Here is a 26,263-nt window from a genome sequence, read left to right on the forward strand (position 1 = left end):
TTGATCCATCCCAACCCATTTTGCCCCTCCTCCTCCCCAAAAAATCTCCTTTATTACTATCGCCCCGCCCTCCCCACACCGGCCGCGCCTGCGCAGAACCCCGCGCGGGGGAGGAGCCCTTTGGAGGGGCGACGTGAGGCGGCGAGTGACGTCACTCGATGACGTAACCGCGGTGACGTCAGGCGCGCGGCGGCAGGAGCCGGCGGTGTCCGGGCCGGGCCGGGCCCTCCGCGCTCATGGAGGACGAGGATTGCCCCGACCTGGTGCCCATCGGCGCCGAGCAGAGCGACGGCAGCCCCGGCGGGAAGATCCCCGTGACGATCATCACGGGATACTTGGGTGAGCGAGGAGCGGGAGCGGCGCACGGCGGGGACTGTAGGGAAGGCCCGGGCGGGCTGCGGGGCGGGGGCCGCCTCCACACGGGCCGGGGGAGCAGCTCCGGCCGCTCCGGGGGATTTCCAGGGCCGCTCCGAGCAGCACCTGGTGCTGGTTTTACCTCCCTGCTTCCAGCGTTCCGGTCAGGATTGAGAGGCGGCTCTTTGCCAGTTAATAGTCAGAATAAGGCAGCGCGTTTGGCTCAGTTAAATTTGGCTCAGTTTTCAGACTGAGTTGCGGTCTGAGAAACGTGAGGATCGGCGTTTTTCCCCTCGACCAGTGTGCAGTTATGGACAGTAAGGGGCTGGTTAGGTTTAGGATCGCCGTCGCTGTTCTGAAAGTTGTAACTTTGTACTGCATTGCACTGTTGCAGAAAAAAAAAAAAAAAGAAAAAAAAAAAAAGCCAAACTCTTAAGGACAAGTAATGAAGGTTCCCTAGTTGCAGTGCTCACCTGGTTTGGACAAGATAATCCCGTCCACTTTAACAATTTAACTTTAACGTGCGTGGGGTGAAACTGCTCCTGAGATGGTGTCGCAGAGGGCCTGAACACGTTTTTTAACCATGCCCCGTTTAAGGGCAGTTAGTAGCACACCTGTGGTTACTGGTGGCAGAACTGGTCTGAAAAGTCAGAAAGAGGGAGAAACTTGAGTGTGCCTTTTGTTAAGAGAAGCACAAAAGTTAGTTTTGTAGGAAAAGACTTCCCAGCTAGCAGGGAACTTGTAAGTGTGTCAAGTACTGACGCTTAATGAATGAAAAAGCTGTGAGTCATTTAAACTGAGATTTAATGTCCTGATAGTTCTATGGGGTCAGATATGGCTACAGATTAATTCCTACATCATTAGAAGGGAATGTGGGATACCAGAATGAAGACTCCTATTTAGAATAGATTTTCTTGAAGTGTGCATGTGTAGGCATAGCAGTATTTAGTTTTTGTTTAAACGTTTATGTGGGGCTTTTTAACACTTTAATAGAAATATGGTTTGTGTTCTAGGGGCTGGAAAAACAACTCTTCTGAATTACATACTGACAGAACAGCATAATAAAAGAATAGCAGTTATTCTGAATGAATTTGGAGAAGGTATGTAAAAGTGCAGAAACCTTTCTTTTTGCCACAAAATGACAATACACAAAACTGCTGGAAACCAAGACTGTTGTAATTTTAAACACATTAGTGAAATTATATATACTTTATATTCTTCAGAAGGACAGAAAGTCTTTTTGCTGGTTTTCATAGAACAGTGACATGCTGTTTTGGACATAAATGTAGGCCCTCAGAGTAAAGTAAATAATAACCCTGTTGGAAGTGCTATACCTCCAATTGTCCCACTCAGTTTCAAGTGAATAGAAATTAAAATAATATATTGGTAGATAATTTTTTTCTTTTATTTCCTTTCCCCTCAGCCATTTGCAGATCACTAATTATCCTGGACCGAGAAAATGGGGAGATGTTTGCTTGATGACTGTGGTTCTTTGACCTCTTTGCTTTCAGGATTTTTTATTGCTCTGGTTATAATTTCATATCTGTACCATAGTCAGAAGCTTGCATTGTTTACACTGTGTTGGTGGGGGGCTTTTTGTTTGTTTGTTTTCATCAGCAAAGTGGTGAACGATTGTCTGTGTTCACTTTTCTGGTCAAAGAGCCTAAAATAAAATGTACAGACAGAGCTGGAGGCACAGGCTGGTGTCCCTTTCTTTCAGCAGAGTTTGTGGCACACATGATGTCCCATCACCCACTGGGGTTTGATCTTTGTGGAATCAGCTTTGTCTTGGCTTTTAAATTTCTCATAAAATGGAAAATAAAAATGTCTTAAGAACGTGTCAGAAGCATGGTCTCTGGAGAAAAGAGTGAAATCCACATGTCTCTTCTTACAGGCATTGTCATGCGAGATTGTAGATTAAAAATATAGCACTGCTTTTATTTTCAGGAAGTGCCTTGGAGAAGTCTCTGGCAATCAGTCAAGGAGGAGAACTCTATGAGGAGTGGCTGGAGCTCAGAAATGGCTGCTTGTGCTGTTCAGTGAAGTAAGTCAGGACTGTTGTACATGTTCCTACAGTGGATATTGTGGGGAATTGAGGAAGGAAGAATCCATCCAGGATTTGATTCCTGAAACTGGTGGTAGAATTGATTGAGACTTTCTTTTGTCAGATGAAACAACAGTTGGAATGTGGGAGGTAGGAATTTATTTTCTGTTGCTGCCTTACTGGATTTGGACTTGGTGTCTTTCACAATGTAATCTAAATACCAACTTAAACATCCCTGTGGTGTTGTAGGGTTGGGATCTGCCCCTCTGTTGTTAGTATTATATGCTTCCATGTAGAGAGATGAAGATTCAGGTGGGCTGGAATTAGGACTCAGGTTTCCCAATTTCCTCACAAAATACCTACTTTTCTTCTTTCTTTGTACATTAGTTACTGCTTCAATATTGTATTCATCAAAAAGGATAAATGGAAAACCTTTTGTGACCTAATGAAACACAATATCCAAATCTGTAAGCTGATGGTCTTGTTAAAAAGCAAGAGACTATGTGGGGTTTTTTTAATAGGTTTTTTACCCTCTTTGTTTCAATGCTGAATTGTTTGTGCTAAGTTTGTAAATAAGGGTCCATGGCCTGTTTGTCCTGAAAATTTGAGAGAACTGGTTTTATGCCTTAAATAGTAATAAGTAGTAAGTGGAAAACAGAGGATCTTACTGGATTGTGTTGTTCTTGAGTGTCCTGCTGCTATGTTTTATATGCATTTGTTTGTTTTATAAATATTTCTACTTCAGGCTGACTTCATCAGCTCTAATTTAAGTAAATGGCACATGTTAATCTTGGTGTGGGTTAGGCAGAAAGGCAGGGCAACGTGCTTCACTTCTACCTCACCCCTTGTTCTGCAATATCAGCTGCCAAACCAGATAGTTACGCACCTACAAAGCCCTACTGTCCTTTACAGGTTGTTCAGTGTTTGAAAACAAATCTTTAACTCACCTGGTGGGATTAGGCAAATACTATTTTCAGACTAAAATGAAACAGAAAACTAAAATTTGCCTATTACTATACCTGCAGATAACTAAATTTTCATTGTAGACTGTAAGTCTGCAGATGTCCTGACTTAGAACTTTTGCTTTGATGATACTGACACTGTGTTCTGCCTCAGAAGATAGATTTAAATACATGCTTTAGCTTGTTTTCTCTGTTCTCAGCTTTAATTGTTTCTTCTTACAGGGACAATGGTGTGAAAGCAATTGAGAACCTGATGCAAAGGAGAGGAAAATTTGACTATATATTGTTAGAAACAACTGGTTTGGCAGATCCAGGTAGTTCACCTTACAATTTTCATAACCATGATAATTATTCTGTTTTTATGAAGTGCTTATTTGCTCACCAGTTAGTTCACTTGGAGAGTTGTAATACAAAGGGGTGAGTTGTCAGGCACCTAGGCTTTGATGGTTGTATTGACTCCAGTGAATTGGTTAAGGTGCAAATAGGAGGTTGAGTGTTTGGCTGGGTTCTGTTTGTTGAACTTTTGCTCTAAATTTAATGGAAAGCTTTGCAGAAATCCAGCTAAAATGTATTTCCATTTAGAGGAGACGCTGGGCTTAGCAAAGAGAATCAGACTCTGAAAACTACATAGTAGTTTTCAGTAAACTTCTGGTGTTCTACATTCCTTCTTTTAAAGTCTGAATAGTTACCCTGTGTTGTATTGTTGCACTGGTTGTGATAGGCCTTATATTTTGTGAAGTTGTAAAATATATTGTTAAACACACTAGTACATTCTTCTTAAAGAGCAATAAGAGATTTTACAAAATCCTTTTATGCTCTTTGGTAGTATTTATTATAAAAAGGTGTTTAAACTTGAGCTCATGTTAGGAATAGCTATCCAAAACAGTTTTTTCTAAACCATTCACATTAAAAATCTGTTGTAGATGGAGAGGGAAGGAAATTCTTATCAGAAATTCAATTGTTTCCCCTTTAGGAGACTGGTGCTTTCCAGCTCAAAGCTAAATAGTTGTCATTATAAAGTAATTTTCTTCAAAAGACAGGACATTGATTTGGCCTCTGTTACACACAAATTCTGTTTGAGTCAAATTGGAAAACTGTTAAGCTTTTTGGAAAAAAAAATCAATAGATACCAGAAAACAATTTCAAGTTGTGGTGCCTGCTATATCTTGCATGAGTAAGCACAAGAACAACTGACAGGTATTTGGATCTAATATAGAGTGGTGTTGAAGAACTGCATCTTATCACTTCAGGTGGACAGTTTTAGCTGTTGTAATGACTTTAGTTGCTGATCTCATTGTTAGCACTATAAATACAGTTTTTCTATGAAATACCTTAATGTATATATTTTACTGGAAAAATCTGAATTTTGCAACTGAATATTTACTGCACTTCTTAGGAGCTGTGGCCTCCATGTTCTGGATTGATTCTGAGCTGGGAAGTGACATCTATCTTGATGGTAAGAAGTGCAAGCTTGTTTTCCTGTGTGTTGGCATTTCTTATCTGGGTTTAGATGGAGTAATGTATTCTTGATATTTTAAGGCAAGGTTTCAGAAGATGTTAGAAATGCATGAACTTGGTTTTCACACTGCCAGATTTGATCACAGATTATTTTGATGCTTGTTTATGTACTTGGTGAGATGTTTCATCTTGTTAAATCCAACAAAAATTGTGTAATGCTTTTCTAAGGGATCACATATGGACAGCTCTTGATTGTGATTTAAGGGTGAAGAAATTTCATTAGCTAGATGTTATTAAACCTCATTTAGGACTAATATTACAGCATGCTTTTTTCCTCTTTCTTCCCCACCCCCCACCTTCTCCTGCAATGTAGTGTTTCCTAAAGGGCTTCCTATTCTTCTGAATTCATAACTTGTCAACACCTGGATGTTTGTGCCTTTTGTTTTCTGCTTTCTTCACCTGTTGTACCTGTTGGCTCTAATATTTGCTGTGCTCCTATAAAAACCTGAGATTACTGAAAAATCATTCATCACTATATGTAGTTTAAGAAAGATTTTTTTTTTTAATGTAGGGAAGAGACTATTTTTGGCTTAAAAAATGGCCTACTAACATTTTGGCCAGTATGTGAAATACTCATCTAGCCAGGGAAGGAAACTTTGAGTCCAGTAAGGAAGAACTTTCTGAATTTCTGCCAGAGAGTTCCAAATTCCTGGTCATTTACTATTAGAATGGCTGCATATGTCAGTCAGTCCCTTAATTTGTTTCAATATTCTGTAAAAGCATAACTCAGGCAACTTCCTCTCATGGAAGATCAGGCATCTACTTTAGAAGAATTTATCTCACCTGATTCTGTTGACGTTTTACTACCACAGATATGACAAGGAATAAAAAAAATATTTAGGTAACAAGTTTAACCTTCAGATACTTTTGAAGCTTTAGTTTATTATAGCTAGTTGTAAATGTGCTGATATCATTACCTTTGTACAGCAGGTTTGCAAGTTGTTAAACTGTCAGCTGATTTCATCATGTCTCTATTCCATTTTAATGTTTTCTTTTAGGTATTGTGTCTGTTGTTGATGCAAAGCATGGATTGCAGGTACGTTACTCGATTTGTCACATGATTTAAAATGGCAGCATTAGAACAACTATTGCAGTAATGTTCATGTGGATTAATTAATTTTAACAGTAGCTGTCATTCTTACATTGAAAGTGGATGTATTTCATTATTACTGTGTTTTGAATGGGCACAGGGAAGTACTGATATTCCCAGGAGTTCAGATTCTTACAGACACAGCAGCATTCTGTCAAGAGTTGTCAGGTTGCCTCTATAAAACTACATAAAACTCTTCACCATCTTAGCTAATACAGTTTCCTACTTACTTAAGGCGTACTCTTATTTGCAATTATAGGAGCATAAGTTTATAGTTTCTCTACTTAATGTCCTTGTACCCCTACTATCAGTTCAATCCAAGCCTCTCCAAGGTTGCAAATCAAACCCTTCAGTATCTCTGGAAGTTTCTTTCTGTCTCCTACAGCTAAATGCTTGATTCCTTCTACAGGAATCTTGCTTTTAATCCAAGTAGGCATTTGAATTACTGTAGAAACAATGGAGAAATTGGTCACTGGTCTGTGTTACTTGAAAGGAGAGTATAAGAACAGATGTTTTATACCAGTGTGGTAACAATTGAGTTAGGGCTTGCACTGGGTAGGGTACTGATGTAATGGCAGCTGTGGTGGGGAAAAATGACAGCACAGGTAATTTTTTTTTTGTCTGCTTCACGTTAAAATGTTACATGGAAGCAGACAAAAAAAAGCAGGTATTACAGTAATCTGTATATGAAGTATAGTGTAAGAACAGACATGTATAACAGTGAGCTTAGGTCAGCAAAAATTGTGATTAAATCAAATAATTCAGCCTTTTTTTTTTAATAGGTGGGTGTAAATATAACAAATTTGCAACTTTATAGCTTAGGAGGTTACTACTTAGATTGGGTATTGATTTTTGCAGGATTAAAAAAAAAAAAAGTGACCATAAGAAAGAGTTCTTTAATCATAAAAATATTTCATGCCATGGAAGTGTTTTTAATGCTTCTGCATTTACAATGGCTGCAGATGGCTCAGAGAACTGAAGAATAATGGTTTAAAAATAAGAGAATGATTCTTTCTGTTTAAGACTTTTTTTGTTGTTGTTGTTTGGATTACCTGGGTTTCTCCTTTCATTTGTGCTTATCTGATAGCTGACTTACCAAAAGAGTAGCAGTACTGTCCTCTCACTGGTTTGTGTTGGACTGGAACAGAACAAAACTAACCTCATAGCAAGCCAGTTTGGCAAGTTACATTGATTGTGTTCTGCAAGAACTTTTGTGGAGAAGTTGGTAGAAGAGTGAGGGGAAGGGGGTGATTTGCTTTTCCAAGCAGGAACTGTCTTCCAAATCAGCTCAGCTATCCCTAGAATTCATATCATGTTTTAGGTCAGCCCCTTGTTAGCTGGGTTTCCTCATACTAATTCAGATGTGTTTTATTGTTGCAGAAATGGTGTTCTGTTTATCTTTTTCTTCATGCAATGCTGAATTATTGTCTTAGAGCAAATACAATTGTGTTGCACGCAGCAGCACTAAATCATTACTGTTTGAAAATTAGTTTTTTAATATTAGAACACAATTGTGTTGCACGCAGCAGCACTAAATTATTACTGTTTGAAAATTAGTTTTTTAATATTAGACTTTCAAGTAATACAATAACACAAAAATGTTTTGAAACATTCAAATTTTCCATCCACTGTTACCTTTGGCAACCCAATGAAAACATACATTATCTAATCAGTAAAACACTGACATCTACTCAGAGTAGTAGGAACTTCAGACTTTCTCAGTTGTGTACTAAGTAAACAACTTTTGCTTTGTGTAAGAGGATTTGCTAACCTGTTTAGTTTCTCTGATTGCAAAGCCTGACCTCTGCAGCTGCTTATTATTTAAAGAACTTTGAAAGCCATACAGCTAATGACATTGAGATAATGGGCAGCAATTTAAGTCTGTCATGCTTCAAAGAGCCAACCCATCACAAGAAAAGCTGACAAACATCCCCGTGACCAGCCAGCCAAACTGAAACTGAGGTGGTAATTGATACCATAGGTTATCATACTAACAGGTTTGTCACACAGCAATCTTACTAATTTCTTAAATCAGAAAGATTAAACTGAGGGCAAACAGTTGAACAGTTGGAAGTTACAGTCCTCAGCTTCCAGGACCTTATATCTGGACTACTGACATTTGTTCTTTCCAGGGCTACACACCTAAAGATTAATTGAGTAAAATCAGTACACAGAAGATTACAAAAAAAAAGGTCAGAGGAGAGGTTCCTGAGAGTCATCTTGTTGTTATGCCCTGTTTAGGTTGAGCACAATCAGGAAATAGTATTGTTTCTTTTTACATGGTAGACTCATGGTATGCAATAACCTATTTTTGTTTTTTTCAAGTAAAATACTATTAGATGGCTGTTAATTCCAATGAAGAAAAGAAAGTTTTCTAGGTTTTTAATAATGTATATATTTCCCATGAGAATTGATTCCACTTTTAATTTGGTATTTCTATAACTGGAAACGGAGATTTTAAAGTAATATTCCTGGTACATTTAGAGCTGATGAGAGAATGCACAGGACTCTAACCTTCCCAGAGATGCAAGCAAGTCCTTTCTAATATTACAGCATCAGTTTGAAGTTTACTTCCTTCAGATGTCTGTGACATTTCTCTCCTAGAGATTGCTGCCTCCATGGCACAGTGGGCAGAAAATAACTTGTAGCTAGACCTTTGCTGCTTCAGGGTTGGTGTGCCTAAGTTAAATAAGACTTTGTGTTCCTAAATGTTATCCTGCTGCTTGAGATGCAGGTCTTTTTTTCCCTTTTACTAATTGTTCTGTGAAGACACTAGACAAGTGGAGGTGATACTGAAACTCCTGTAGCTTCTGATCTTGGACAAACTTGCCAAAGAGTAGTGATTTATTCACACAAACCTGGAAAAAGTTACTAGTTTCTACTGTCAAAGTACAGTTTGTCTTGTACAGCCTTTCAGAGAAAAAGAGTGTGAAGTTACATTTATAAAATGCTGCATTGTAAGCCTAGTCTGTGTTTTGTTAGTTAGTTGAGTTCACACTCATTTGTAAAATTACTGAGCCTTAATTTTCTTCCTGATATATTTTTTCATTGTTACTGTATGTCATGGTGACTTTTCTACTTCACTATAAAGCTGAAAAATAATTAAAATAAATATTATAAAGTTTTCCAACTCTTTGGCATTATAAATAATAAAATTATTTAGAAGAGTTTGCTTTAAGGCAATGATAAATCTCTGTAATGGTGAATGTATAAATGTATTTTTTCACCGTCACTTAACAGAAAGATTCTAGATGCCATTTTCCTCAATACTTTGTTGTAAAACAGACCTCAGCTGAGTTCAGTTTGGCTTTCTTTAATTGAAAATTAATTTAAATCTAATTTGAATATGATTAATCCAATTCTTTTAATTTTTGTTTAGCACTTGACAGAGGAGAAGCCAGAAGGCCTTATCAATGAAGCATCTCGGTATGGATGTAGAATCAAGTTAGGAATTGCACTGTATAAAAGTTTGTTGGAAATGGGTTCTTTTATAGGGCTTTTTCCTCCTGCTTTGCTTAAACTGAGGTAGATTGATGTGATGAGGTAAAATATGGAAAAGTAACTTCATGTTTCATTTGATCTTTCTGCAAAGAACTGACTCTTCTATTTTAATAATGATGGGATTTTATTTAATTGAATGAGAAGCACCTGTGTTGGGGGAATTAAAAGTTGTGTGTTAGGGTCTATCATGCTTGAAGCCGAACTTGAGACAGAGGAATAACTGTTTAATAAATATTGAGCCACAATAATTAAGGGTAATTGTAACAATTGAAGTCTTCATAAAGCAAAGAGACTTCAAGTGTCACATCACAAGGACCACATGCAAGGCAAACAGGGATTTGTGAAGTTGCTAAATCACTAAGCACTTTGGATTACATGACATAAAAAATGCCAACAAAGAAACAAACAAACAAAATAACCTGAAATAAAAGAATCTAGCAAGCCTTGATTTGATCTATTAGGGCACAGAATATATTGAGGAAAAGTCAGTAGCGCTTTAGTCATTGATCATGATGTTCTAAATTGATTATTGCTTGCTTGCCCTTCTGTACTATGTTCATATTATCTTTAGGGGCCATGGGAGAGATAATGTTTTTGCCTTACAGATAAAATACTTGTTTGTTAGTGATGTCTTTTTCTCTCTTTTTTTTTCTTAATACACAGGCAGGTTGCATTAGCTGATCTTATAATCATCAATAAAACAGATTTGGTTTCAGAGGAAGAATTGAATAAAGTCAGAACATCTGTGAGGTATGAAACTTCTGGCATAACTGTAACACTGTAGTGCCTCAAAAATTAATTTAATCATGGTTACTTCTTTACTGCTGCTAAAATAAAAATTAGATCTCATTATTAGATTGACACAAATGGATAAACTTATAAGGGAAAAGAGACTGCCTCTTGCTAGAGGTATTCCAGTACTTCTGTGTGCTTACATGATCTTAGCATTTTGTGTCTCTAGGTAAGATTTAATGTTATTTACTAAGGACAGGCCTTTGTCTTCAGTGTTTTTGTTTTTGTGTTTCTGAGCAACTGTTGCCATTTTTGAGAATTAGCAGAAGTGGAAAAAAAAATCTACTGGTAAATATGAGTTCACTAGGAAATGAAAAGTTATATGGAGGAAATCCCACACAATTATAATGGGAGCAAAAGAACCAATGGTCTGAATTAAATGAATGATTGAAGACATTGCCTTTTTCTATCAATACCATGATAAGCCAAATTAAACATTAAAATATTTAAAACTGTATTAGTTGTTTGAAATAGGAAAGTAAAAATGCTTAGACTGAGCAGAGTGTATCATGAATAGCTTTGGATAGGAAAACGCTGTTCTCACTGGTGGTATCTTATCAGAACTTGTGAAGTTCCTTAGTGGAAACCAAATAACTCATATCTGATAGTTATTTAACAACCTGATAACAGAGCTGGGGTGTTATTTCACATGATGATGTCCATGCTTAACATATTCAAACAATATATCAGAGCATATTCATATTCAAACAATATATATATTTTTTCATCTAACTAGTGATTTTTCTGTTTTATTTTAGGTCAATAAATGGACTTGTTAAAATTCTAGAGACGCAAAGATCAAGGTATTAAATGGCCACTATTACTAGGTACTAGATCCTGCTTCTTTTGTGACAGTTTAAAGTGTTCTATTAAATCAGCTTTATTCAAGGAAAATTATTGAATTAGAAATATTAAATAAAATATTTATTTTATTAATAAGCATTCAGAAAAAAAATTTGGGGAAGTAAAAATGTATTTTTAATTTGTATTTTTCTTTGCTGGTATTCATATCACAGAATGCCATAATGAGTGAGGTTGAAAGAGAGCACGGTGGGTCATTTTGTCAAGCAGGGTCATCCCAGAGCACATGACACAGGATTGTGTCCAGATGGTTCTGGAACATCCCCCACGAGGGAGACTCCACAGCCTCTCTGGGCAGTCTATTTCAGTGCTTGGTCACTCACACAGCCAAGTAGTTCTTGCTCAGGTTCAGGTGGTGCTTCCTGTGTGTCATTTTCTACCTGTTCCCTCTTGTCCTGTTGCCTGGCAGCACTGAGAGCCTGGTCCATCCTCTGACATCCTCCCTTCAGGTACTTCTGTACCCTGAGGAGGTCCCCTCTCAGTCATCTTTTTGAGTCTGAACAGCTCCCTCAGCCTTTCCTCATGAGTGAGGTGCTCCAGCTATCTCAACATCTTTGTTGCCCTCCCCTGGAGTCCCTCCAGGAGCTCCCTGTGCTGAGGAGCCCAGACCTGGGCACAGCCCCACCAGAGCTGACAGGATGGGCAGGGTTATGCACTGCTGGGGTCACAGGGTCTCTCTTCCATGAACTGCCACCAGTGCTCTTCCTAATGCACCTCAGGACACCCTTGGCATTCCTGGCCACAGAGATACACTGCCAACCAACCTTGTGACTGAAGAGCAGCTTGCAAGGCCATGTTGGTTTTGAGCTAATGGTTGGTCATGTGCACCACAGTGTTTTCTATCTGTTGTGTCATCTTAAATATTGTTCTCCTTGCTGTTGCAAATAAGTTATTCTTACAAAATGACGTTGAAAGCAGTGGAAGGAAGTTACAAGAACAAGAAAAATTATTGCACTGTTTTTTCCTATTTTTAATTGAAATTCTGACTCAGATTTCTTCTTTAATAAGGACTTAAATGGATATTACTTGCATTAGGAGAGCAGTATGTCTTCCAGACTGCTGATTTGTGCACTTTTACATCAATTATTATTGGATTATTGTGGTCAACGTTCATAAAATACAGGTTTTCAGTTTAAGCAAATTTAAAGGGAAGGTAACAGTCATAACCTTAATAAAAGATACTTGGGTTTTTAAAGTTATTGGCAAATGTGGTTGGAAATTGTAGAGAAAAATACTTGCTGTTGTTTGGTGATCAGATAGGACCAATTTTGAAGAAGATACTAAACTACATTATTTGTGTTTTAAATGTCCATTAGGGAGAGATCCAACATGTGATCTCTGCATATTGTATGGTGTCTGATGCCAGCTAACACTGTTTTGGATATGAGATAAAGTGGGCCTCAGAATCAGTCCTCAATGATGAATCTTTTTTTACTTGTAAATATTCTTCCATAATCAACACATAGAGTCTCTTCCATTATTAAATATTCCAAATGTGAAATAAGCACAAAGGTAATTTATTGTCATTTTGTTTTATGACATACCCTTTTTAAGGAAGAGTTGTTCCTCTAAAGCCCACATTTAAAAGGGAGGGTTACTATGTGATTTTTTAGAGCACTGCTGAGAACAAATGACACTGAACTGGTAATGAATTTTATGCAGATTTTTTTTTGTAAATTCCATTATAAATGGAACTTAGAAGCTGCTTGGTACAACTACTGCTGAATGTAAAAGTTTAGTGATTTTTGTTGTATTCCAGAGGTGGGTTTTTTTAATGTCTCATGTTCCTTTTTATTTAGCCACACGTCATTAACTGGATCTGAAAAGCTGTCAGTTTCTATTAGCAGTGGAATCTGTAGTCTGTATTGCTTTGTGAAGAAAAGTTTCATGGGCAAGTTTATAGGTAGCCATTCTTGTAAGCAGATATGATCAGTGGTGGTTATTCTGTATTGCATTTTTAATTTGTTTCAAATTGTAGAGTTGAAATTCTTAGTACTAGTGCTTGGCTCATAAAGTTGTTTCAGTTTCATTTGCTAACAGTGTGTCAGTATAAGCTACATATATTCCAGGGATTTGTATCTGCCTTAAGAGGCTCAAGGTTCCATTTCTCATTAAGGGAAAATAATTTATTATTCAGACATCCATAAGTATAAGGGATTTTATAATATTTTTGGAAATACCTTGTATTTTACTGTATTTTTAAAAATTTTGTTTCTCTGCTTATGTGTTATCATGTAAATAAATACAGCATTTCCTTGTAGAAGACAGTACCAACCACAGATATCCAAAAATAAGGCTAAGTATTAATGGCATTAATCTGATAGACAAGAAAAGACAAATAAGCTTCAGTGATCACCTTTAAAACCTGACATTTAAATACATCAAAATACAAAGCTTTCTTTTTTCCCTCTCTTTAGAGTTGATCTCTCTAATGTCTTGGACCTACATGCTTTTGACAGTCTATCTGGAGTAAGGTATGGTGATCATTTCGCTGTCTTCTGTTAAAAAATTATCTGTGTATGAAACAATCACACTGGAATCCTGGCTCAAGTTTGCATCTGAGTTTCTGTTAGAAATTCTAGTTTAGTCTGTCCTGTCAAGACCAGGACAGTCAAGATTTTAAAAATTACTGCTTTATACTTGGTGATATCAGATGGAGTTATTTTCTTCTTCAAATGGCTGCAAAAACCTTTTTGACCTTATAAAATTCAATGAGCCAGAGTGTGTGTGGTTGGTTGGCTTTTTTCCCCCAAAACTCAAGTTTTGGTTTAATATCAGAGTAGATTTGTACATTTTTCTGGTTCTTTCGAAGCATTTCAAAGTTTTTCTTCTTCATACCATGATGCAATGGAGGCTCCCCCTTAGATTTCATAGAAAAGAATGAGGTATTGAGGTTCCACAGCAAACAAAGGCTCTACAAATTCTGATCACTGTGTTTCTCATTCCTGAGGATTTTTAATGCCAGATGCATGTTTCAGCATCCTGGATGGGTGCACAAGTAAAATGGGAAGGAAGGGGAAAAGTTCTTTCTGTTCATTGTGTGTGCACAGCACAGCAAAGGGAGTGAGGAGTACTGGAGCAGCCATAAAGGAAAGGAGGGAAAAGGAGGGCAGTATCAGCTTCAGTTTTCTTCCTGGATACAGACTTTTCACTTCAGATAGTGGAATGGAGCAAATTCCGTATTCACAGTAGGGAGAAATTGCAGGACATGCACATTAGTAACGTCTATTAGATCATATGTGCTTGTGAGATTTCCCTCTGAAGTGGTATGATATTATCAAATGATAGGTTTGGTATTTTTTTTTGCTGGCACTGGCTTTTGTCTGATCACTGAAATACTGTAGTGTTTGTTTCAAGATTTCTACCAATGGCAGCATCAGGGAAATACCAAACTAGGGATCCAAAACAAAGGGATGGAAGGGAGGCTGATACATCCTTTAGAGTTAATAGATAACTATTAGTTTGTAAGCCAGATCATAAACTCATGTTCCACATTCTTACAATGGATCAGCTGACAGAATTGACTCATGCTGGAGAGACACAACAGAGATAAAAGAGTAAAAAGATGTGAACCAGAAAAGGATTGTTCTTGATAACAGCAGTTCACAGTTAGATCTGATTATTTGTAATATTAGGTAGTGTTCTGCAAGGTTTACTGGTTTGCTGCACTCCACAGATCTGAGAAAGTTCTCAAGGAGCTGACAAAAAAAAAAATCTGTTGCTTTCCTCAGTCTCATCTTCTCTCTTGTCTCACTCAGGGAGAAGTTACTTCAGAGCTTCTCAATATTTGGTGTTAAAACAGGAAACACTAAAATGCATTTAAAGCCAAATTCTAAAAGCAGCAAGAAGATTGTAGACTACTTAAATAAGGTTTAGTTTTTTTGTTTATGTTTGAGCTCAGCACAGCAAATTTGCTTACCCTGTTTCTGTTTTCTAGATTCAGAAGTTTGTACATAAAATATTAGTGGTGGTTTCAGTGCCATCACCTGAGCAGAAAAACTCTTTGCATCCAGCACTGCTTGAACACAAATACACACCAGTACATTAATAAATTTGTTCTTTTAATGGCATACTGCAGGAAGGATTTCTGTCAGCAGACAGATAGAGAAGCTGTTTGATGTGAATGTGTGGTAGAACCTTGTAGTCTGTATATACCCTGAAGTCACAGGAAACACATCATGAATCCTGGATTCTGTGAAGAGCAATATGAGAACAAGACAGCAAAGCAAAGGAAATAGGAGAAGTAGGAATGTAAAATGTTACTTGTGTAGCAGACAGTGCCTTTTTTCCTCACCATAAAGGCTACTTAAAATTTTACAGTCATCAAATTAGGGGAGGGATTTTTATGGACAGTCTTCTCTGAAGTGCCAGAGAGCCTCACAGTAACTTGTGCTACAGTATTTCTTTCCTGTGTGTTATTCACAATACAGAGAGAAAACAGAAACAGTATTTGAAGAAATTTTGTGCTATCTTGATTAATCAAGGCAGATGTGGATGTGAAATCTAAAGCTGCAGTACAATTTTGTGTTGTCACACAAAAAGATGCAGTAAGACCCTAAATATTAGTTTACAAAAGAAGTCCCCAAGTTCCTTTATTGAGTAGAGAGTATCTGTTTTAAGTTGGCAGGTACACTGCATAGTAGAAGTGAGCTGTACAGCTGAGAAGTGGAAGCTGGTATATAGTATTTCATTTTCGTTACAGAATTCATTCTCTTAAGCAACAGCTTTGTCATTCTTCTTGATTTTCAAATAATTGTAAACTTTTTTAAAAAATCATCTATTAACTTGATAAATTCTAGTTTATTTTTTCTTGCTTGATTTAATGATGTAGTTTGCCTTTTTTTCACAAAGGATATCAAGGTGTTGTGTTCATTGAAGTATAAATGCTTTTAAAGCTGAAGATACTGCAAATCAGGACTATAATTCTCTTTATGTTTTAAAACCCCTAATTTTCTAACACAAACAATTAACTTTATCAACAATATCAATTATATTATCAAATATAATTAAACATTTCTATTTTGAGATTAAAATCTGAATTAACTGTTGAAACTTACTCTGAATATAGAGTCTCTCCTTGATATTTCAGTTTTGCTCTGCAATATTGGAATTTTTAAAATTTAAATACTTGAAGTTTGTTTTTTTTTAATAATGATATTTTTGCCCACCCTGCTCAAATGTGACATTTAACTTTACTTATTTTCAGTTTGCAGAAGAAGCTTGAGCATGTAAAGACAACACATGAGCATTTAGATAAGGTAATTATAAAAAAATACTGCTTCGATGTTTGTGCAGCACCAGAGCTGTTCAATATTGCTAATTTTGTTACTGTTTCAGAAGGTTTTGGTTAAGGAGTAACGTGTTCTGAGGTATTTGGAAGATTACCTAGATTACACAAAAGGAATGTGCTTTGTTGTAGATGGATTCTAAATGGATATATTAAGTCTCACTTTCAAAAATAATTTACAAGCTTCCAGTGCTCCCGTCATACAATTTGTTGATTCACATGGAGAGTATTAATGAACCAAATAGAACTTTTTTTTTTTTTTTTTTTTTTTTTTAGGTATTTGCAGAAACAAGTCCTAAATTTGTAGCCAGTCTGTCCTGTAGGTTTTCTGTCCAAAACAAAATCTCTCTGGTTGAATTGTGGGCCACAGTCCTTCTTGGGGTGTCCCTAGGTGGGTGAGGTTCACCCATAGCCCACAAGCTCCCTCAGTGGCTGCAAAAAATAGAAGTATTTTTTTCAGGTGTCTTAGAAACTGAGCTTTCTTCATAAAGTTTCCATGATTAAATTTAATTTTCAGGTTAAAGCATGATGCATACAGTGCCTGTGTTTTCCTTTTTGAACTGCATATTTTAACTGTGAAGTTACTAGCCTTGAAAACAGAAAAAGGCAATTATAATTTAATTTTGGAACTAATGATTAAATATAAAATCAGTTCATGCTTAATTATAATTACAGTGACAGTGTTCAATGTTTTAATGTCTTTGTTTAATCAAAATTTTAAATATGCTCAGTTGTTGAATCTAACAATGTAGATCCCTAAAGTAGGTGGAAATGTTAAGTAGAAACCTTCTTGAATGTTGTGAGTTATAGTATCCTTGTATTATTAAGGAGATTATTGTTAGTTTTGTAGTGTGGAGCCATTTGACAGAATTCATTGTTAGTATCTCTGTTTATTTTAACACCCACATATTTAAGATGATTGTTGAGATGTTTGAGGCATAAATGAGTGCAGAACACTTCTCACAGTAGGCTGCAAGTCCTTGTTGTATGACAGAGTGTGCTTTTTATCTTCATGTTGAAGGTCAACAGAAACAAACTGCACTGTGCTTGGAGCACGATGAACTTTGCTGTGTTTTGAAGCTGCTTACAGTGTTAGCTCTTGGTTGTTTAGATAAGTTTACTTGGTCATTAGACAAACATTTGCTGCTTCTTGCTTTAATTTTTTTTTTCCTTAAGTTAGACTAGTCTGAAGGCAGTGGTTTGAAAGCTTCATAGGAAGTAATTCTCTCTCTGTTCTTCCAAACCATTGAAAAGTTATAGTGACAAAAATAAGACTTATTATTTCTTCTTTAAATAAATTGTTAATTTTAAAATACATGCTTTATTTTCATATTTTCTTTTGATAATTGGTCTTGAGCAGTTAGCTGGTGGTTGCTTTGGAACAAAACTTACCTTCAGAGATCTTTATTTTCTGAATCTATTCCTTCATAATCTGTTTATAAACAGCTTTTATAAGTACAGGTTGCCTTTTATGAAAACTATATTGATCATTTTTTGTCTGATAGAATTGTCATGAAGATTGATATGCAAAAAAAATAGCATTCTTAGCCATATTTGAAAGCTTGATCATAATAGTCACTACAATTACAAAGAATTACAGAGTAGCAGCTAATGGCACTAAACTGTTAAAAGCATTGTGTATGCTCTCTAAGGGCACAACCAAACAAAAATAAAAAGTAGAGCTTAATTTAGCAAATCAGAGCAGAACAGGAATAGAGATCTTTTTTTAAAGTTTGATGTTGTCATATACTTGCCTTTTTATGAGGCCAAGTTATAAAGAACACTTTTTGAAATAACTGTGTTGAGGTGTTTATTCAGTGTGCTAATAATAAGTGTATCTTTCTATTTGCAGGCTATAATTACAGTAACATTTGAAGTTCCAGGAAATATAAAAGAAGAAAACTTAAATCTCTTTATTCAGGTAAGTAATACATCACTGTCAACTCAAAAAAAATCATTGTGGCTTTTTATAGAAACTCGTCCCATGTGACTTTGTTTACAGAAACAACTTTTTCTCTTCATAGAATCTTCTATGGGAGAAGAATGTGAAGGATAAGACTGGGTGCACCATGGATGTCATAAGACTGAAGGTTAGTTAGAAATGACCAGCTTCTTTGTTTTGTGTTTTTCATCTTTGCACCTAAAAACCTGCAGTGTGCTGTCAGTTACAGACCTGTCAAAGATGCTCCTGGATCACTGTGGCAGAGCAGGGGAAATGGAGAGCAGCAAGTTGTTGTTCCATGAAACAACTCAGAAAGAGAGACCTGCCAGAGGAGCAAACATTGATCCTACTTGTTTTAAATGGAGAAGGCAGATGTACAGTCCCCAAACATCAGTGGCAGGGTTAAAAATCAATGGATAATTAAATCACTTTACCTTTTCCACCTCCATTGCTTTGAAAGATACCATCCATCTCACATATCCAGGGTAGGGATGCTGTAGATTGAATCCTTTAGGTTGCTAAGTGTACTAAAAATTGTTGCCATAGTATGTAGAAATTCAATTTGGCATAATAGGATGCAATAGTGGTTGTGGTCCACAATTAACAACTTTTTACAGTGTTGTCAGGCTTTAGTTTTAAAGATGCAGCTTATATACAGTGTTCATCTTCATGGGCACTTCCTACATTTTTCAGTTGCCTGGTTTTGAGAGAAGTAGTGACAATTCAAGATCTATTTTCATTTACCTTATACCAAGCAGCCAGGTAAATAATAAAAAACCGGAATCCAGTCAGTCATTTGCCAGGCCATAAGAAATATAAGAGAGTAAAGTTCTGGTTTGTTTCCTGAGAACAGTTGACTGTCATAGATAGCAACATCATTATTCTAGTTTTATTGGAAGGAAAGTTGTTTTCTTGCGTTTTCAGCATTATAATTAGAGTATCTTCATCTTCCACTTCCTGACAAATAGGAGAGAGTAGCCACTGATGTATCTGAAGCTGCCTGAAAAGCAATAATGCCATGCACAAGAACATTTTCGGTGTTTTGAGCATTGGAACCAAACTAATTCTGTATGAGATGTGAGGCCCGTCATAGGATGTGTGCTGTCCCTCAGTCACAGACAAATACACCAAAGCAAATTAACCCCAGGCAGCTAATTACAGAACAGGTTCCAAAGTTTGTTGCTTTTATATTTATATTTTATCTGCAGTCATAACTGCTTTGGCATTAATGGTCATAGAATTCCAATTAATAGGTCAAATGGAAACCTATTTAATGAAATATTCTTTACTCTTTCTTTCTTTAGGGAAGTGTCCTGGTTTAGGGTAAATTCTGGGAGGAGCTTCCAGGAAGCATAAGACATATTTTACAGAATGTGTTCCACTAAAATACTTTGGAACATTGTAGTATGAAGTGATGAAAACTGTTTTAATGAAGCTTTTGATATGTAGGTGAATGGACTCATGCTGACTGTAATCCTTTCTAAGTCTGTTGCTAGTTGTTTTTTAACAAACAAATGTTTATTCTTTCTCCAATATTCAGAGATTCTGTTTCAAAAAAGTAAATATACTGAGCTTAAGAGCTTTAATTGGATAATCTGAAATCAAACTTTTTTGTTCATTTTACATCATTTTGTTGGCAGGCAGGCTTTCATGGACTCCATGTCAAACACCATATATGTATTCAAAGAGGCATGGTAGATGATGACATTTAATTTTTGCTTGAGCAGGGTAGGTAGTGACAAATGAGGAACAGAAGGCGAAGTATGGTAAAGTGTAATTCTTAGCCTTAAACAAAATAAGGAGATGTGAAAATGGGTGTTGGGAGTAGATGTGTTGATTGATAATACATGTTTATTTTTACGAGCAAGTGAATAGTTGTCAGAAATACTATTCCCTGCTTGAACTAGAGTGAAAGTATTGTTTCCCCTCTGTGGTGGTTTCACGTTTGCCAAATTTTATTTACCAACTGGGGAATAGAATTTTGGGAGAAAAAGGCAAAACAGGCTAAAACTTAAAAGTAAACAGTTTATTAACACACAATAATGAAAGGAAAAAAATGAAACTTTCAAAACCCTTCTCCTCCCCCCACAAATGTTCACTTTCCTACAAACAACATAGAGACAAAACCTGTGACATTCAGTCAGTTTCAGCATTTAAATATAGTCTTCCATCAATTCTTCAGGAGAGGAGTCTCTTGTTTACCATGGAATTCTCCCAGTAATAACCTAGAAAAGTTCTCTTGTGGGTCAGAACTCTCACAGAAACAGCTGCCTGGGGAAAACCTGCCTCCATGTGGTCTCCTCCCATGAGCACTTTCCCAAGCTGCTTATGGTCGTGGAACTCAGGCATCTGAGATGTCACCTTTTAAAGATGAGCAACCTCAAAGGATTTCTCATCTCAAGGGACAGAGATGTCTTCTCACTCCTTTCACTGATGGGGGAGCTTCTCATACAGTCCATCACAAACACCTTTGCTCAAAAATCCACAAATGATCTTCCCAAATGCATATTTTTCCACGATTTAAAGAACAATCTACCAACAGAGTTCAGTTCCATAGCTCAAACAAGAAAGTCCAGCCAGCAAGCAACTCTTTCATCCTTCCTCTAATTAATCTTCCACTCACTCTCTCCATCTGACTGTTACGCTGGATCTTCTCTATGTTCATTCTGTCTCTCTCGTCTGTCTCTGGGAAGAGTTAAGTCTTAAAAGCTTCATGTTGGCAGGAAAGAGTTCAAACATGCCCAGTCCTGCGGTGGTTACATGAACTCTGCCAGGGTGGCAGCCAGGATTTTCAAAAGCCGCGGGAATGAGGGAAAACTCAGGCAGATTTTGGAGCAGCTGAGGTGATGAAAAGCTTCTTGTCCCCACTCCTCAATCTCCAGGGTGGGCTCAGCTCAGAGCGGCCGCAGGCTGCAGGCTCCCCTCCCCTGCTGGGGAAAAGGCTCAGGCTCATGGTCAGGCCTTGGGCCAGCTCCGCCTCCAAAGGGGAACAGCAGGGTGTTTCCAGCTGCTAAAAACCCAATCTGGGACGGGATGGGGGCACATCATCCCCTGACATGGCCTGGGAGTCACTCTGGCCCCCTCCAAAGAAAAGATCCCAGGCTTCCTTCTAACTTTTAAGGCTGTGTGTTTCCCAGAGGTGTATCCCTGCATGCAACTGGCTATTTTGGTTCTCAATTCAAAGGAAAACACGAATTGCACCTCACCATCTGTACTTAAACCAATACACCCTCTTACACGTTTTATTTTAAAAGTTTTGTTTATATACCCTAACGGTTATCTTTCTGATAAGGGACTGGTATCTATTCAAGGCAAATCTCATCAAGTGATAGTCCAAGGTGTCCATGAGCTCTATGACCTGGAAGAGACTTCAGTAGCCTGGAAAGAAGATGAAAAGAGAACAAACAGGCTGGTCCTAATTGGTAAGAAGAAATTACACATCTCCTTGCTTGAGTTTAAGAATCTGGTGGTTTTTTCACAGACCTTTGATTTGGCCAGTGAAAAGCAATCAGGCTAAACTGGCCAAAATAAGTGCAGTGAGTATGTTCAGCTTAACCCTCTCTGACAGTTTATCCATCAAAACCTCCTGAGGTTCAAAACTGCAGCTGAGAGGAGTCTGCACTATCCCTATTAGTGCCACCAAAATCAAACCAAATCATATCAATAACATATTAAGCTTTCATAAATTATGTTGGCATATTTAATGTTATTTTTAAAATCTGTAATTATAAATTGGGTGATGGGAATAGTTTGAATGTTTCATCAAATACTTAGTAAGTGTAAGGAAGGTAATTAAAGCTTTAAAATGTTTAAAGTCAGTTTTGTTTGAAACATTTGCAGTGCTGTGGTTCTGTATTTCTATTTTCTGCTTATTTCTGTTTGCTGTGCAAAGTGTTTTATTACCAAAAATAACTTACTTTCCCCCCTTTCCCTTATTTGTGTAGTTTGAAGTCTGTTGTTGCCTTAATTTTAATACTGATATTCTCACTGGCTGATATAATGATATAAACATTTTCTTAGGTTATTTGAAGCTACTTGTATGTGGGTTTTTTGTAACACATTGTAAAATACAGTTAGATATTTTATTTCTCTTTACAGGCAGGAACCTGGACAAGGAGACCATCAAAGAAGTATTCATAGCTACTGTGAGAGAAGAACAAGGAAACAGTTGACATAAAACTATAAAAAAGATTAAATGTCTGTTTTAATCCTGCAAGAATTTTGTGACAGAAAAGGCTGAATGGCATGGACTATATTATTTTCTCTATCCTCTTGCAGTTTATGCAACAGTTAAACTGTGAAGTCTTCCTAAGAATTCCAGATGACCTTCTGCTTAAAGATTAGCTCTTATGGTCTAGAATCAAACACAATCCTCCTGTTTTGGATTTGGCTGAAGCTGTGTCAGCAGCATCGTGTAACTGTGCAGAAATGCAGATAGGCAAAAGGCTGTTTTGTTCTCCATGAAGCATTACTGTAGGGATGTGGGAAACATATTTGAAGCCTAGTGCTCTCTCCTCCTAACCCTCCTCTTCCACTGGGAATAAAGCAATAGTGATTATTGCCAGTGATGTAATCGCAGTAAAAATGTTTAGTGTTTACTGTTAAACTGTCTTCCATCCCTTTGCCCTTGCTTTGTGATTTTTGAATGTATGCACCCATCCCAGATGCTGCTAAACCTGTTGTATGATGAACTAAAAATACACAGGTGGCAGAGGTGCAAGATCACATGGAGTAAATGCTGTTTACAGAACAGCTCTGAATGCAGTGTTGGGTCACATAGTCAGCAGTTTGAAAGATGTACCTGAAGTCTTCCATCTTCTAGGCCAGGACCCTGCCAGTTCAGGGTTTGGGAAGCTGAGGACTGCACATTTCCACTGTGTTCAGGCTGCTCTACATGATTTGTTGTGGGGTTCTGTGACACTACTTTGAACACCTACTCTGAAGCTTTTATCTCATTGCTGTTTAGAGTTGAAATTCCTGCCCTGTGCATTCTCCAGTACTCTTTGGTCAACTCTTAGCTTTAAGGGGATATTTTAACTACAGCTGTGTGAAAGCAAAATGAGTCAATGCAAGAAGATAATGTAGAATTAAAAATGTTTACAAATAAAATTCTAGGACATGCAGTTCTGAAGGATGGACTTTTAGTTATAGTGCTTGCTGTGGATGCCTGGTGATGTGTCTGAATAAGTAAAAACTTGTTTTCAGTATTTAGGAGTGTGTTACTTGTCTCACATCTAACATTAAAAGGAAAAGAGGGCCATTACCTCTTGGCCATTATCAGCAATCTTAAATTTTTTTACTTTACTTTTATTATGAGTTTGGAATTTGTTTTCAAAAGAGCTGAAGATGGAGACATTTATTAATCTTTCACTGCCCAGAGCTGGTGTCTCAAATTGATTAAAATGTTTAAGCTATGTATCTTAGCTAACATAGAACTCTTAGTCTCCCAGCAGATACATCAGCAGGCATGACTTAATACCTAAACATTAAAAGTAGTTTTAGATAGCTTGAAGTAGTTTTCAGGGCTTAATTTTTTTACTAAAACAAGGTATAAAGAGAAAACCATCTACTTACATAATGTTGTTTTATGTTTAGCAGACCTTGGTTGCATTTGAGTGAGCTGGTATTCCTGAGTGATACTGTGACTGTTTCCTTTAGCAATTAGAACTCTTAATTTTTAAATCTAGTAAATGTTCTCACATTGTTTTGAACTGTATAAATGACACAGAGTCCTGTATGGAGATTTGTCAAGTGCCATCTCTGTTATTCATTGAGTAATAAGATCATGTAAATTTAAAGTTGTGGATAATACATTTCTATTTTTTGCTGCTTTTCCTTCTGTTTGTCGCAGGAAAAGTGATCAAAATACCTCTTACCTTAAAAATGCCTCATGTAATGTGTGAACTCTGTTTTCTTTAGAGTGATTAATCTCTGAAGTGTTTGTAACTTTCAGTTTGAAAAAAAGTTCAGAGACCTAGTACAAAGAGCTTCAACCACAAGTCATAAGGGAAATAAAACATGGATGGCTTACATATTTTTTGAAACATATTTTAGATACTTACTTTTAATATTTGCTCACCCACCACACTCTAAAATTTCCATAGTAACTGTCAATATACTGGGGGTTTTTGTTGCAGTAGAAGGGTTTCTGTACTCTGTATAGCTTACGCTGATACTACTTACCTTTCTTGGTAGGACTTTCCTTGCACTGCTTGCAATGCTAATGTCAGAGAATCCAGTCAGTATGCACATCTTTGTCTCTGCTTGTCTTCTGCAAATTGCCTTCATATTTCACTGCATCCACTGGGATGGAGAGCAAGCAGCTCCTGAGCAGGATGGGAGTTTGTACTCCTCTTGCTGGCTGTCACACTGCCACAGTGCTTTGTCCTCAGTTCTCTTCACACATAATGGCAGTGGAAACATGCCAAGGACCTAATCTTTATCCTGGTCTTCCAACAAGACCACTGGTTACATTTCTTGGGTATTTATTTAATCAGCTTTTTCTGGTCTGTTCTTACATGCCTAACCTGGGGTGCTGTGCCTTGACTTTGCATCGTTCCAGAACAAGAAGAGGAGGAAAAACAATGACAGCTCTGTAAAAGCTGTGAAATTACTGTAATATATGTGTTACTGGGAGCTGTGACGGCCTTCTCCAGAGAACTAGAATTGGGTTGAAGTGAGGTGGTGCAGGAGGGCGAAAGGGACAGGCAGACAGCACTCAGCCCTGTCTTGGGGTTGTGATGTGGATGGTGGGGCAGCCAGGGGATGCTCAGGTTGGGGTGAGGAGGGATCTGATGAAGACAAGCATTAACACTTCTCCCTGTGCAGGTCCCAACAGGGACACAGCCACACCTTCTCTGGAGAGATGATGGCCATCTAGACCTGGGCTAATTTCCCAGCCAGGTACCTCCCACTAATGGTGCTTCAATCCCTCCACCAAGAGAGTCAATGCTCTAGGGAGGAAGAGATCATGTCAGCAAACCACACACAGTTTGTTCTCTAGCAGAGGAAGAGGAGTTTCTGTTCTAAGGGCAAATTGCAACATTCCCAGTGACTGAATGATTTGATCACTCCAGTGCCTTCATGAATATTAAATATCTACAGAAACAGACTTTACAAAGCAGCATTTCCCCCCACGATATTCTATTTTCCACATGTTTTTATGAGCTCTGTTAAACTTGAAACTAACAAAAATGGTATCCTTGCACTCTTGTGCCATTTGTTTATATCACCTGTTGGGTTTAATCTTCAGGAATTACCCAGGAAGATGAATGGATGATCATGGTTCAATTCATTATGCCCTTTAAAATGCAGGCAGTTCTAAATTTGGTAATATTTTATTAGATTCTTACTTTTTAATCTTTATAGTATAACCTCCCACCTACTGGAGCAGGTTGTTGTCCATGTTCCATCCCAACTCCTGTAGGCAGGATGTGTCCAGAGGGGACAGGATGGATAGGGCTGAGGTCCCAGCCACCTACTGTCCTCCTGAGCAGCCCTGTTTCTCTGCTGCTGAGATCAGCTGCCTACAGAGCTCACAGCAGCAGCACCTGCCTCTTCTTGTGGGGCATTTCCTCTGCTACCAGGAACACTGGCCCAAACACTGTCCATTGTTTCTTATTCCTCAGTCCACGTGAGCTTTTTTGTGTTTATAGCTATGCTTTGCTCACCCTGCACTGCTCTGCAGCTTCACATTGCATCCAAATTTGTTACATAAATAATATATACATTATATACACTACATACAGGTCCAGGTCTGCACAGTTTTAACTGACTGTAGGTGAATTGCTTACAGCAGTAGGATTCCTGTGCTGCATTTGTTATCACCCCTTATGCCTGTACTCCTCTACAACACATCCTTGTCTCCACTTCTCAAGGCCACTGATACTGTATCACTTACGTTTCCCTATAC

General features: G+C 37.5%; 1 protein-coding gene across 2 annotated transcripts; it reads left to right on the top strand.

Moving 5' to 3' along the window:
• The first annotated feature begins 205 nt into the window (after positions 1-205).
• On the top strand, positions 206-24,274 carry LOC310922614 (zinc-regulated GTPase metalloprotein activator 1A-like). Of its 2 annotated transcripts, none has more exons than XR_014592451.1 (15): positions 206-339; positions 1,368-1,454; positions 2,302-2,398; positions 3,583-3,674; positions 4,757-4,816; positions 5,877-5,914; positions 9,348-9,394; positions 10,133-10,219; positions 11,020-11,064; positions 13,540-13,596; positions 16,329-16,380; positions 18,262-18,330; positions 18,434-18,499; positions 21,663-21,773; positions 22,450-24,274. XR_014592451.1 is itself a non-coding variant. In XM_083883289.1 (15 exons), the coding sequence occupies exons 1-15, from the start codon at positions 237-239 to the stop codon at positions 22,521-22,523; spliced, it is 1,104 nt and encodes a 367-aa protein (XP_083739415.1). In that variant the 5' UTR covers positions 206-236; the 3' UTR covers positions 22,524-24,270. The 2 variants fall into 2 exon arrangements, 1 of the variants encoding a protein (XP_083739415.1); XM_083883289.1 differs by having other exon boundaries at positions 21,644-21,773; positions 22,450-24,270.
• Positions 24,275-26,263: the final 1,989 nt, after the last annotated feature.

Source organism: Zosterops lateralis (genome assembly GCF_965231275.1).
Source record: "Zosterops lateralis genome assembly, chromosome: Z".
Classification (NCBI taxonomy): Eukaryota; Metazoa; Chordata; class Aves; order Passeriformes; family Zosteropidae; genus Zosterops; species Zosterops lateralis.